The sequence below is a fragment of the Oenanthe melanoleuca genome, chromosome 2, assembly GCF_029582105.1.
Source record: "Oenanthe melanoleuca isolate GR-GAL-2019-014 chromosome 2, OMel1.0, whole genome shotgun sequence".
In the NCBI taxonomy this organism is placed as follows: domain Eukaryota; kingdom Metazoa; phylum Chordata; class Aves; order Passeriformes; family Muscicapidae; genus Oenanthe; species Oenanthe melanoleuca.
Window position 1 is genome coordinate 47,463,755 of NC_079335.1, and position 12,804 is coordinate 47,476,558.

General features: G+C 50.0%; 1 protein-coding gene across 3 annotated transcripts; it reads left to right on the plus strand.

Moving 5' to 3' along the window:
- The first annotated feature begins 329 nt into the window (after positions 1-329).
- ADCYAP1 (adenylate cyclase activating polypeptide 1) lies at positions 330-7,386 on the plus strand. 3 transcript variants are annotated; one of them, XM_056484044.1, is made up of 5 exons: positions 330-474; positions 1,798-1,905; positions 3,785-3,919; positions 4,402-4,497; positions 5,297-7,386. In XM_056484044.1, the coding sequence occupies exons 2-5, from the start codon at positions 1,805-1,807 to the stop codon at positions 5,481-5,483; spliced, it is 519 nt and encodes a 172-aa protein (XP_056340019.1). In that variant the 5' UTR covers positions 330-474; positions 1,798-1,804; the 3' UTR covers positions 5,484-7,386. The 3 variants fall into 3 exon arrangements, with proteins under 3 accessions (XP_056340019.1, XP_056340018.1, XP_056340017.1); XM_056484043.1 differs by lacking the exon at positions 330-474 and adding an exon at positions 686-1,461 and having other exon boundaries at positions 1,774-1,905; XM_056484042.1 differs by lacking the exon at positions 330-474 and adding an exon at positions 751-1,461.
- Positions 7,387-12,804: the final 5,418 nt, after the last annotated feature.

The window sequence follows — 12,804 nt, forward strand, 5'->3', positions numbered from 1 at the left end:
GCCGCCCCCCTCCTCTCCGGGCAGCGCCGACCAAGAATGGGACCCTCCTTGCGGCTCGGCCCTGGGGTTTGCTCCCTACGCCCCGCGGCTTCAATACACGCAGAGCGGTCACGGCGCTGCTGGTTTCCCCTGGGGGGGAGCCTTGTGTAACGGGAACAATACTAACAATCCTTAAAAAAAAAAAAAAAAAAAAAGTAAAATAAAAAGACAAAGGAAAAAGAAAAAAGAAAAAATAGGAGGTTGGGAAAAAAATAGGCACTTATATTGTTAAATCTCCGCGGAAGTGGGGGGTTCCGCGCCGGGGCTGCTCCGCCTGCGCGCTCAGAGCCGGGCGGCTCCGCGGGGGCCCCGGGCTGCGTGCGGGGCGAGCGGCCCCGAGGAAAGACCCGGAGCAAAGCCGTGGGGGAGCTCATCAAGCCCGGGGACCCCCACCCCACCCCTATCTGCCCTCCCCCGCTTCCCTTCCCACGTCAGGTAAAACTTTACTGTGGCGAACATCCTTTTAGGTTTGTGCGGTGGGGGTTTTCTGCGTGTTTGTTTGATTGTTGGGTTTTCTTTTTCTATTTTTTTTTTTTTTTTTTTTTTGGGGGTGGGGGGAGTGTGAGTTGGTGTTTATGAGAAGCTTTATGACTCCTGATAAGCTCATCTTTGAGGACGACACAGAACTGTGTTCCTTGAGGAATTGGGGTGGTGACGTCTTTTCTGATACCCGATTATTACGTGACTGAGAAAAAAAAAAAAAAAGGCATTTGATTCATGAATAAAAATCCGGACACCACTACGGGGGCAACAAACAATATTGCCCGTCCTCTAAGGTAACAAGCAGGCAAATGTTTACGAAGAGGGCTCTTGCTGAAGCGGGTTGTTTGCAAAGATTTTCTTGCTAATTGCGTATCAGACGGAAGGCTGCGGAAGGCTGGTCAAGTTTGGAGCCACCGAGCAGGAGAAGAAGAGAAGGCTGAAGGCGCTCAGTGAGGGGAGAGATCTGGGGAAGACAACATCGCACGCAGCCAGCCCGTGGCTCCCGCCTCCGCTCCCTCCCGGACTCGCTCGCTCTCTTCCCTCTTCCCCAGTGCTCGGTTCTCCGGCGACATCTCGCTCCATCCCTTTCTCAATTCCCTTGTAGACTCCACTCCAGATCTGTGCTGCTGCCTGCAAACTTTTTTCCTTTATCTTTTTTTTTCTCCCTCCTGTATCTCTTTTTCTTTTTTGGAGTGGATTGCCTAAAACCAGCAAACAACTAACTGCTGTCGCTTCTGCATCTTCTGCATCCCGCCGGTTCTTCGCCCATCGGAGAGACGATGTCACGAGGGTTTTAACTCTTTTTGGACGCAACTTGAGAGAGATCTCGATTTCTCCCCCTCCCCATTTTGGGTGTTTATTTTTTTTCCACCCCCCCAAGACCTGCCGTTTTAGTTTCGCAGCCAAACGCTCTCAGTGCCGGGTGTCTAGAGTTTAATGGTAAGGACACGAGGTGGCTCGCCGGGCCTTCCCGCAGCTGTCCCGGGGCGGGCGGGCGGGCGGGCGAGCACCGACGGGGCGGGCGGCGGCAGCTCTGTGCGCCGGGCAGCGCTCCGCTCCTCTCCGTGCAGCTCCGCTCCGGCACCCGCTGCCCAGGGCGCTTGTCCCCCGGGGCCGCGCTGCCTCATTTTCCGGTAGGCGAGGCCAGGGGTTTGGTGAGCCGTGGGGTGGTTTCTTTGGGTTTTTGTCAGTGATTTTTCTTTTGTTTGTTTGTTTGGTTTCGGGATTTTTTTTTTTTTTTTTTTTTTACAGCAGTTTCCTTTCCCTCCCGCACAGAGTGGCAATGTGTAGCAAAGCGATCTTAGCACTCCTGGTCTATGGCATAATAATGCACTGCAGCGTCTACTGCACACCTGCGGCCGGACTTCAGTACCCGGCGCTCAGGTAGGTCCGTCAGCTGTCGGGAGCTCCGTCGGGACCATTTCAGCCCCCCTCAGCCCCAGTTTAGCTAAGGGCAGCGGAATCTACCGGGGAGGAAAATGAGAAGGGATGTGGAGTGGAGTCACTAAAGGAAATCCCCTCCACTTGGGCTGCGTGCCCACCCCCTCCAGCAGCATAGGACCCCCTCCGGCTGCAGCACTGGCAGCCCCCAGCTCCGCTCCTCGGGACCCCGGTGCTGTAACCCACGGCCTCTTGTCCCCGGTGAAGTCCCTGGGAGTGGGGACCTGCTCTTCTGCGTGTCAGCGGGAGCGGGCCGAGGTCCCGCCTGAGTGTCGATGGGGCCCAAAAGCTCCTCTCCCGTCTGCCCCCTGTCCCGCGGGGCCCTTGGCAGCCTCCGGTTGTCCGCAGCTCGCCCAGAGTGAGCGCCGAGCATCGCCTGTCCAGCTCGGGGGGAGCGGGTGCGGGGACGGGCGCGCCGCTGTCTGCCAGCATGTGGGAGCTGTCATGGGTCGTGTAGCGGCATCGGAGCTAGAGGGATTCGGGGTCTGTTTACCTGTCTGTATGACAGCCCTCCTCGAGAGGGAAAGGGGCTGGCACAGGGCTGTTTGGTTTTCTGTGTTCGGAGTTGTCTTGCTGGGCTCCAGCGCAGACTGGTGCCTGTGCTGTCCGTTTCCGGCTGGGAGCCGTGGGCGTTTGAATCCCTCTGTGTTTGGGGCAGGAGTGGAGGACACCCCGAGGCACCAGCACAAGGGAGTTTCCTGCGCTGGTCTGAGCCTGGGGGCTCAGGGCACCAGGTTCGGGACGGCCTGCTCTCACCCTGCTTGTCGCCTGCTCGGGCGACCGATGCTGCTTGGCCTGGGGGCAGTTTTGGGTTCGGTGCTGTCGTCCTGCTCCAGTGGCGCTTGGCTCTGTTCCGGGGTGCCCTGCGGGGGTCACTGCCGTGCGGTGATCGGAGATGAAGGGAGAGGGGGGGCGATGGCAGAAGCGCAAGGTTGTCCTAGGTGGGTGTCCTTTTTGGGGCTCCGAGGTGCCCTTGCAGTACCCGGGAACTCGCTGGAGCCCCCGTCATCTTCCTGGGCAGTGCGGCTAGGGGGCAGCGGGCTCGGTGGCCTGAGGGGCCATTAGCCAGCAGCAAGCCGGCTTTCTTCATTCAAGCGCCTGAATTAGCAGGAGTGAAACACTTTAGCGGCATCTATTATTAATACCTCCGCTAAAGCTCGCAGACAAAAATAGCTGCCTGTAACGTGCAATGACCTACATCGTACTGCAGAGAGGGAGGCAGAGAGCGGGGGCTGGGTGGGCTGGGACACACACAAAACTGGCAGAGATCTCGAAGGGCAGAGGCACGGCTCAACGAAAAGCAGCGGGCGAAGCCCCCCCGTGCCGGCGGGCGCTGCGGGGAGGAGCGGGGCGCGGTCCCCGGCCCCGCGGCGGGGCTGCCGCTCGCCGCCCCGTCTGCGCCGCGGAGCTGCTCGGCTCCAGCCCAGCCCGGCGCACGAACGCGTGTGTGCGCGCAGCCTGCGCCCTGGGGAGCGCCAGCCGCGGCTGTGGCTCAGGAGGATGGATGCTTCTCGGGCCGGGGCGTGGGCCGCGGAGGGCGGGAGGAGGGGGGGCATATTTGGAGGGTTTCTTGGAGCGCATCTGACGGCGGGTGTGTTCCCTCCTCCGCGGTCCTGCCCCGCAGAGGAGAGGGCGGGGATGGAGAGCGGGCGGTGCAGGGAGGGGATGGGGCAGCCGGACGGGGTTCCCGATGCTCCCGGGGCTCCCGGGTCGGCTCCGCCGAGGGGTGGCCGCCGAGGCAGCCGGCAGCCGGCAGCGGGGAGCGGAGGGAGCGCCCCGCGGAGCCCGGCTGACTCCTTCTCCTTGCTGCTCTCGTTGCCAGGCTGGAGGATGAAGTCTACGACGAGGACGGGAACACCCTGCAGGACTTCGCCTACGACCACGAGCCCCTCGGTATAGCGAATCCGTCCTCCATGATCGGCGAGATGTACACCTTGTATTACCCACCGGAAAAGAGGTGACTGCAACTCGCGGGGGTGTCAGGCGAGAATTTGGAGTAGGGAGGAAAACGGGTCTGGCAGAACCGATTGGGGGAGAAATAGTAATGATACCTAACAAGCAAACAGCAACAAGATCAAAATAAAAATCCCGAACTCAAACAAACGACGGTACTGCCCGGTCCCGGTGCCCAGTGTAAAGCTCAGAAGAAATGGAAAAGCCGCCTTACCTCCAGCAGCGCGGGGGAGGGAGCGGGGGAGCCGCCCGCGCCGAGGAGGGCTAGCGATGCTCCCGCAAACGGAGCAGAAATGCCCGGCCGGCGCGGAACCGAGCGAGCGCGGCGGGGAGGGATCTGGGTGGGGACGAGGGGTCCCGGGGGACGCGGGGAGATGCCGCCCTCCTCTCTCCGGCGGAGAGGGATGGTCACCGCTACCGCCCGGCTCCCGCAACCCGCCGCTCCCGGGCCCCGCCGCTCACCCGCGGGCTCTTCCCTCTGCCCAGGCACGCCGATGGGATCTTCAACAAAGCCTACAGGAAACTCCTAGGCCAGCTATCTGCCAGGAAATATCTGCACTCCCTGATGGCCAAGCGGGTCGGGTAAGGCTCTCTGCTTGCTCTTTTCCGCGGTGGGCGTTGGTGCTGCTGGAGCGGAGACGCTGGAAGGGCTGCGGCTGGGGGGAACAAAGCTGCCCCGGCCGGGGTCGGGAATGTGTTGCGCCCGCGATGAGAGTGGTGGAGTCCGGCTGCTTGCGCGGGTGTTCGCGGAGGTGTGTTTGGGTTGCTACGCTCGGGCATAAGGATGTATTTATATATATAGATATACATACACATGCATGTCTATATATCTATATATCTATATATCTATATATCTATATATCTATATATCTATATATCTATATATCTATATATCTATATATCTATATCTTCGTCTACCTATATGTCTCTATAAATTTTCATGATCAACCGATTTAAAATTAGCAAGTTGGGCAGCCCTTACGGTTTGCCGGGGGGAGCAGCTTATGGAGAGCGATGATCGAGGGCTCAGCTGCGGCAGTGGAGGCTCGGTCGCAGCCCGCCGCCGGGCGGGGCTCCCCGGGGCTCCCTGCCGCTGGCGGGGGGCAGGGGCGAGCCCGGTGCCACCCGCTGCCCCTCGGCAGAAGGTAACACGTTAATGAAGCCCCAGGGAGAGCAGCTTTCGCGGCCGCCATGAATAATTCATGGCGGGGAGATATTGTCTCTCCCGCCGCCGCCACTTGCGCGCAGGGCCTTTGTCTCCCCGCGCATCTTGCGCGCAACGTGTTGCGCCGGGGCCGCGCAGGGCGGGGGCGGCGCGGAGGGGCGCGGAGCGGGGCGGAGCGGCCCCGCCTGATGCAGCTGTGCTTCTCGGTGCTTGCAGCGGTGCCAGCGGCGGCCTGGGGGACGATGCGGAACCGCTGACCAAGCGGCACATAGACGGCATCTTCACGGACAGCTACAGCCGCTACCGGAAACAAATGGCTGTCAAGAAGTACTTAGCAGCCGTCCTGGGGAAAAGGTATAAACAAAGAGTTAAAAACAAAGGACGCCGAGTAGCGTATTTGTAGCGATGTGAGTAACCAGCCACTCCTGTGTATACAAAGTCCTAAGAGAGAGAGAGAGAGAGAGAGAGAAAGAGAGAGAGAGAGAGAGATAAACCCAACAACAACAACAAAAAAATCTAAACAAAAACAAAAGTCATTTCCAAACTGACTGAACAATCACCGCTCCTGTGTTATCTAAACATGTATTTATGTATGAAGTAAAGCCATTAAATGAATATTTTGATAATAATATTGTTTTTCTTTTGTACAAAAAGCACTAGAGAAACGCACAGATCTACTTTGTGGACCAATCATTAAGTTATATATAATATATAAATATATATATATAAATACTACTAAGAATAGTAAAGAACAATTCTTCATGAAAAGCCTGCACAAGAACAAGAATTCGCCTGAGCTGTTTATGTTTTTATATAAAATAAATAGAAAAAAAGAGACAATCATTGTTTTGAATATTACTCCTATTTTTGTAACAGAAATTAAAAGGATAGTATTTTTATCCGCGACAGGGTCGAAGACATTAATTTTCACCATTTGCTACTGTACATAGAGAAGGATGACCTGCTCCCAGGGGGATTATGAGGAAATTGATTTGGGAGAATTGGTGAAGCAGATTCTTCCCCTGGTGAGTCTCAAGGCAGGCTCCTTTGCCACTAGCCTCTCTGAAGGGGCAGCGTCCCCTTTCTTCTAGATTTCGATTATTTTTTTTTCCTCTCCTGCTTTCTTTGATTCCAGTTTTATCTCTATTAATGTATCCTCAAACAATGAGCTTAGAGGATAATTATCTTGTGAAAACAACAGCTCGATCCAAATTGTGCATCTCTGTTGCCTATTGGAGGGAGAAATAGTTTAAAACCCCAAAACTAAAATAATAATAACAAAAAATAAATTAAATATAAAACCAAAAATAGCCAAACTCAAAACCCCAACCCCAAAATCCCGAACCAGCAGCAAGGGTAGTAAGTACTAAGCCCCGTGCACTGCTCTTCTGGCTGTCTGGGCAGAGTTGCAGAACAAAGCCAAAGCAGAGACAGGACCCGTTTGGAAAGAAGTGGGGAAGTGAGCGGGGGCGGCCCCCGGCGCGCCCCGGGGCCGGAGCCGGTACCGGAGCCGGTGCCGCAGGGTCGAGGTAAGAGGTAAGACGAGGCGATCCCACCTCCGATCCGCTACCCAACTGCCCCGGGCAGCTCGGTACTGGACCTGGATGCAAAGTACAGTGTGTTACTCTCCAGTGCTGTCCATGCTTCTCATCATGTGTAATAACGAGCAGGGTTCTCGTCTTTGCATTTTTCGGTCGGAGTTGCTCTTTTCTTTGATTGCTTTTTCTTGTAGGACCTCCCGCCTCTCATCCTCTCTTCGAACTTTTCCGAGCTCTGTTTAACCCACTTGAGTCACCTTTTTGGGTTATGTTCTTTTTGGAAAAAAAAAAAAAAAAAAAAAAAAGATTGTGAACGCTCTCTCACTCCTTTGTTCTGTTTTATGCAAGCTCTTATTGTACAAGTTTAGGAACCCCTGTTGTAGCTACCACTAAAGAATTATGCACTACTACGAAAGTTTTTGTTCCTTGTTTATTGAGTTTGGAGGTAAAATGTATTTTTCTACATTCTGGCTTATTGCTTAGTAAAATTTATTTCATAAAACAAACTTTTGTCATAAAAGAATGTGTAGTGTTCACCTGTGGTCCGGTTTCTAACGAGATAAACCATTTTCACCTCATCTCTCTATGTACGGACTCCTATCTTAGCGTCTGCCCGGGGGCTGGTCCCGTCCCCCGCCCGGGCCGGGAGCGAAGGAGGACGCGTAGGTACCCGCTCCCTTCCAGCTCACCACACAAACCTTACAGGAGTCTTTCCAAAGACACAAAACGAGCCCCGCATTCAAGACGCCGGAAAGCAGCCCCCCAACCCCCCAGACCCCTGGCGGGTCAAACCTTCCCGGCCCGGCGCGGAGGAGCGGAGCGGGGGGCACGGCCGGCGGGGCGGGCAGGCGCGGGGCGCAGTGTGCAGCTTTCGTGCCTTCTCTTCACCTTGTAAATCGCCACGAGTTTCACGGATGGCTATTTAGTGGCCCTACGATGCTGCAACACATCGGCTTGCGTTTTAGTCGTCCTTCTGTTCTTTGGCCATGGGCAGAGTGCGCTGTGTTTGTGTCGGCTGTGGTATAATGACATAGGGCTCTCTTGACGTTTTGTTTATGACCTTATCAGTTAGAGTTCAGTGGCTAGTCGCAAGCATTACGAAGTGATCACTAGGTTATTATCCTTTGTACGATTTCTTCCTTTTCCTTTTTTTTTTCCCTTTCTTTCTTTTTTTTTTTTTTTCTTTTTTTTTTTTTTTTTTTTTTTTTTTTTTCCAGAAACGCCAACAGCCTTACCAAAATTTGAGCAGATTTGAGATACAGTCATAGTAGGTAGATGTTAGTCTTGGAGAACTTATTTTGTGTGCAAATGAATATAAAAAGAACTTAAACAAAGTATTATTACACACATGATATCTATAACTAGGACTTTGATAACTGTTATATAAAGTGTGTAAAGTTTGTATTAATAAATTTTTGTAAACAATGCAATTTCGTCTAATGTTTGGGGGAGAGAAATCTAGAACCTAACAGTGAAAGCTGCATTTTATTCAATTTGTTTTTTAATTAGTTCATTGTTAAGCAGAATTCTACTGCAGTGTTTCATGCCTGGGATATCTTTTCATTGTTTCCACATTTTATCACCTCCACTCTGTTCGAGTAAACTAAGCAGAACTGCTGGAATAAAGAGCCTAGTCCCATACACATCAGCTCAAAACTCTCTTTAAAACAAGCAAACCAAACTAGTCGGCGCCTGTGGTCCATTCCTCTAACAGTTCCTGTGCTTAGAAGCCGTTTATTTCAAGCGGAATTGGTATGTTTGATGAGATCTTCTCCTAATCCGCTTTTAATGAACATTCTGTATGCGATAATATGCCTCCAAGTGCCACCCGGCTTGGGCAACGGCAGCATCCTTCTTCGGATTAAAGATGTACTAGCTGTCCTAAAAAAATTACATTGCAACACGACAAAGAGTTCCTTGAGTTTTTTTCAGGGTAGAATGTGGCTACAGTGAAAAAGCACAGGATAGTTTGTCGGCACAAAGTGGAGGTCAGAACTTAAATCCTCACTTTATCTTAACAATAGCTGCTTATGTTTATTATTTTTATTGTAGATCCAGGACTTAAGGATGTTGAAAAGTTGCACCAATTTAGTTTAAACTAAACTCTACTTCTTTCTGACATCGAACAATAAAAAACAAAGCACGGGAATTTAAATGGCAATTTCCTAGCAATTTATTTTTCATAACTCCGCCTCCAGGATTTGAGACAGGCTGGTCATATCCTCTCTGCCATGAATTCACCTTCTAAACTTGTTCCAGCGACAATATTTTACTGACAAACTGGAAAACACTGAGAGAGCTGATGATGTCAGAGGTACATGTCAGGAGTTACTGCAAAGTGAGATAAAAGTGTTGAGTAAATGCAGACCAGGTCAGAGAAGAATGCCAATCCCCCATGCCCCCCAAAACATACCTGTTGAGGGGAGGGTGAAATGTGAGTGATTTCCCAGACCTACAGCATAACAAAATCCAGCCACTATTTCCCAAAACGAGCATGCAGCAAACACCTGCTCTTAAGCTTATTCAGGGCTCACACATAGAACTAAACTGGAAAGGTGATTAGAGCAACCATCCTGAATACCTTTGTTGTATTGGTAGCTAGAGCCTGAAACTTAGGATTGGTCCACCTGAAAAATAAAGTCTTCAACAGGTCCTGGTATGTGCTGAAGATCTACAAAAGATGGAAATTCTGCTGTAAAACACATAGAGATAGTCCTAGCCTCACTCTACTGAAATTTCTCTTTACCAAAACAAATACAATTTCATGGAAAAGGTCAGCTCAGTTCTCAGTGATATAAATTATACTAATGGAAAATGTGCAGTACTGAGTCTTACAGTATGAGTTTTGTGGGGATTACTGGAGTTCTGTATGCTGTCACCCACCTAGGAGCACAAATGAACAAAACTGGCTGAGGAAACAAGAACGATGGCAAGACATGGTTTTGGAGCCTCACAGGAGGTAAAAACTTCCTGACATTCAGTCAAAGTGATAAAATCCCATAAAGTAGTAAAGGGGAATGCTGTAGATTCCATCTCTTGGAAATGTGGTCCAACACCACATCTGTCACAGAGCTACACATGTCATCAAAACCAGAAAAGCCAATTTCTATAAATCCCTTCTGTAAACCCATATGCAGCCAGTATCTGCCTTTCACAAGATGTGCTTGTGAGGGTGCTGACCTCCTCTCCACGTGCCTTCAGAGCCTTTCAGTCTTCTTCAAAACACAAAGTTTGTCCATTGTCTGTACATGTTTTCACCTAGAATTAAGGAAAACAGGAAAACAGGAGGAAATTTGATCTTTTGGGGGCTTGCTACTTCATACCTTTGCAGCTTACTTTTCAGTTATAGGACCAATAATTTAGTCTTCAGCAAAAACCTTCAGGGAAAATTCATCCTGAAAAATGTAAGGACCTCTAGAACTACATGTCCTCTGAACTACACTCATGGATTTTTAAGACCCAAGTGGACTCTTATGATCATCTACTCTGTTTTAAATAATACAGGGCATAGGATTTCATGGACTCCTTCATTCAGCATTTTGTTTCTGAATGAGCTATTCTGTATGACAGCAGTATTGATTGCAAGGCTAGCAGGGATGGCAAATTTACTGGCTAAGTTGTTCCAAATGTGGCAGTTTAGCACTCTGTTCTTTGTCTCATTTTTGAGTCTAAGAGATTTGTAGCCTGCTGAAGAATCTCTAACGTCTGTAGATTTCCCTCTCTGCATAGGTAGTCTTAGGCTGTGATTTGCTCTCCTCTGTGCCCTTTCTTTGAGGTAGTGAGGTTGATCTTTAAGTGCTCAGCATGAGGGAGATTTTCCTCAGGTGGCTCTATGTCTGAACCACTTGTGTTTATTAACATCCTTGCTAATGTGTTGAGACTAGAAATGGTTACAAACCAAGCAATGACCACCTTGAGGATGTGACCAAAAGTAGCAACTTCTTCTTTAACTCCTCCTTCTGAGTGCTGCTCATTGCTAGCAAGGGCTGCATTTGCTCTCTTGGCCATTTTGTCATGCTGTGAGATCACAACCTGTTGATAATCCTCTCCCACAGCTAGCTTCTTTTCCAGATGGTTACTTCACATGCACAGAAGCCATGGCCTGGAAGTGACACCACTCTCTATTCCTATTTTGTACTATTGTTTTATGTTGTGTTAAAGTATATTTTTCCTGTTTGTTTTTTTTGGTTTTTTTTTTTTTTTTTTTTTTTTTTTCCTTACTGAGCTATTACTTTGCAAAACAATCTTTTTTTTTTCCTGCACAAAAACCATACTGTGCCATCTCAGCTGTCACCTGGCACCCATTTCTGCCACCTTTAGAAAGTAGACCCTTTCTAGCAAGGCTGCTTGTGCATTTGTGCATTGTGATACGTGGGCTCAATCCTGCTGCAGTGCAGATCTGTCTAACTATTCCAGATAAGGATTTGACCCCGTTGTATGTGCAAGTCCTGTGACAGAGCAAGTCAGAGTGACTCATAGCAGGTTGCTGGCCAGATCTCCTTTTGCACTTGGGCTCCTAGAGGCAATCCTATGCTGGCAGAGCTGAGGTCCCATTTATTCTATACCCATGTGGGACATCTGAAAGTGGTTTTTGATACAGCCATGGCTCAGTTACTCACCTGGAATACAAAACCAAAAAAAACCTTTTCATGATGCATTAATGGTAATGTGGTTGAAGTGCTAAGGTTGAATAAGTGTAAAACCTAATTAATCTTTTGAAATAATCAGTGAATTGGCTGCTGATAAGATTCATCCAAATGTAAGAAAGGAATTTAGTTTAGAGCACCAGAAATAGGGCAGTTTACAAGCAGTGTAAACTATGTTTACCATTTATGCAACAGTGTTTGTTGTGCAGAGGGACCCATCAGTATCATTGAGTCCAACTCCTGGCCTTGGTCAGGACACCCCCAAAATGCCTGAAAGCATTTTCCATACACTTCTTGAACTCCCTCAGTGTTGGTGCTGTGACCACTTCCCTGGGGAGCCTGTTCCAATGCCTGACCACTCTAGGTAAAGAACCTTTTCTTGGTATCCAGCCTAAATCTCCCCTGGCTCAGCTTCATGACATTTCCCTGTGTCCTGAAACTGGGTGCCAGAGAGAAGAGATTAATTGCCCCTCCATTTCTCTTTGTGAGGATGTTGAAGACTACAGTGAGATCTCCCCTCAATCTCCTCCTCTCTGGACAAGCAAAGTGACCTAAGCTACTCCCTGTATGGCTTTTCCTCCAAATCCTTCACCATCCTTATGAAGGATCCTTCCTCTGGACACTCTCTAAGAGTTTAAAGTTATTTTTATCCTGTAGTGCCTGAAGCTGCCCCCAGCACTGGAGCTGAGGCTGCCCCAGTGCAGAGCAGAGTGGGACAATCCCTCCCTTGCCTGGCTGACGATGCTGTGCCTGATGCCCCCAGGACAGGCTTGTCCCTCCTGGCTGCCAGGGCACTGCTGACTCAGAATAAACTGGCCATCGACCAGGACCCCAGGTTCCTTTCTGCAGCACTGCTTTCCAGCCTCTCATTCACCATGTATACACAACCAGGGCTGCCCCTCCCAGGCGCAGAATCCAGCACTTTCCCTTGTTAAACTTCACATGGTTGGTGACTGCCCGTGTCTCTAATTTGTTGATGTCTCTCTGCATTGCCTCCCTGCCTTCAATGGAGTCAACGGCTCCTCACAGTTTAGTGGTGTCAGCAAACTTACTTAGTATTCCTCCCAGTCCTGCATCCAAGTAATTTATGAAGATGTTGAAGGGCACAGGGCTTGGTAATGGAGCCCTGCAGAACATTTTATCCAGAAGGATTCTGTGTCAGACAATACAAAAATCTTTGCTGAGGTCCAAAAAGATTAAATCTACTGGCTTTCCTAGATCAGCTTGGTGGGTTACCCTGCCATAGGAGGAAATCAGATTGGACAAGCAGGACTTTCCCCTCATGAAGCTGTGCTGGCTGTAACTGATGACTGCATTGTCCTTCAGGTATTTTTCCATATCTCCAGAACAACCTTTTCCATGATTTTACTAGTCCCAAAGAGAGACTGACAGGCCTGTAATTTCTGGGGTTATCCTTCTCATTCTTGAAAATCACAACAATCATTTTTAAGAGGATGTGAGGAACTCCATAGCTACAATTTATGGGAAAGGATGTAGCATAAATAAACACCTCCCAGCTGACATCCCCAAAATGGAAATG

Excerpts from the sequence above, each read along its gene's own strand:
- ADCYAP1 (XM_056484044.1), top strand. The coding sequence starts at position 1,805 with ATGTGTAGCAAAGCGATCTTAGCACTCCTGGTCTATGGCATAATAATG. Across the intron at positions 1,906-3,784 it reads CTTCAGTACCCGGCGCTCAG|GCTGGAGGATGAAGTCTACG; the intron begins GTAGGTCCGTCA and ends TCTCGTTGCCAG. Across the intron at positions 4,498-5,296 it reads CTGATGGCCAAGCGGGTCGG|CGGTGCCAGCGGCGGCCTGG; the intron begins GTAAGGCTCTCT and ends CGGTGCTTGCAG.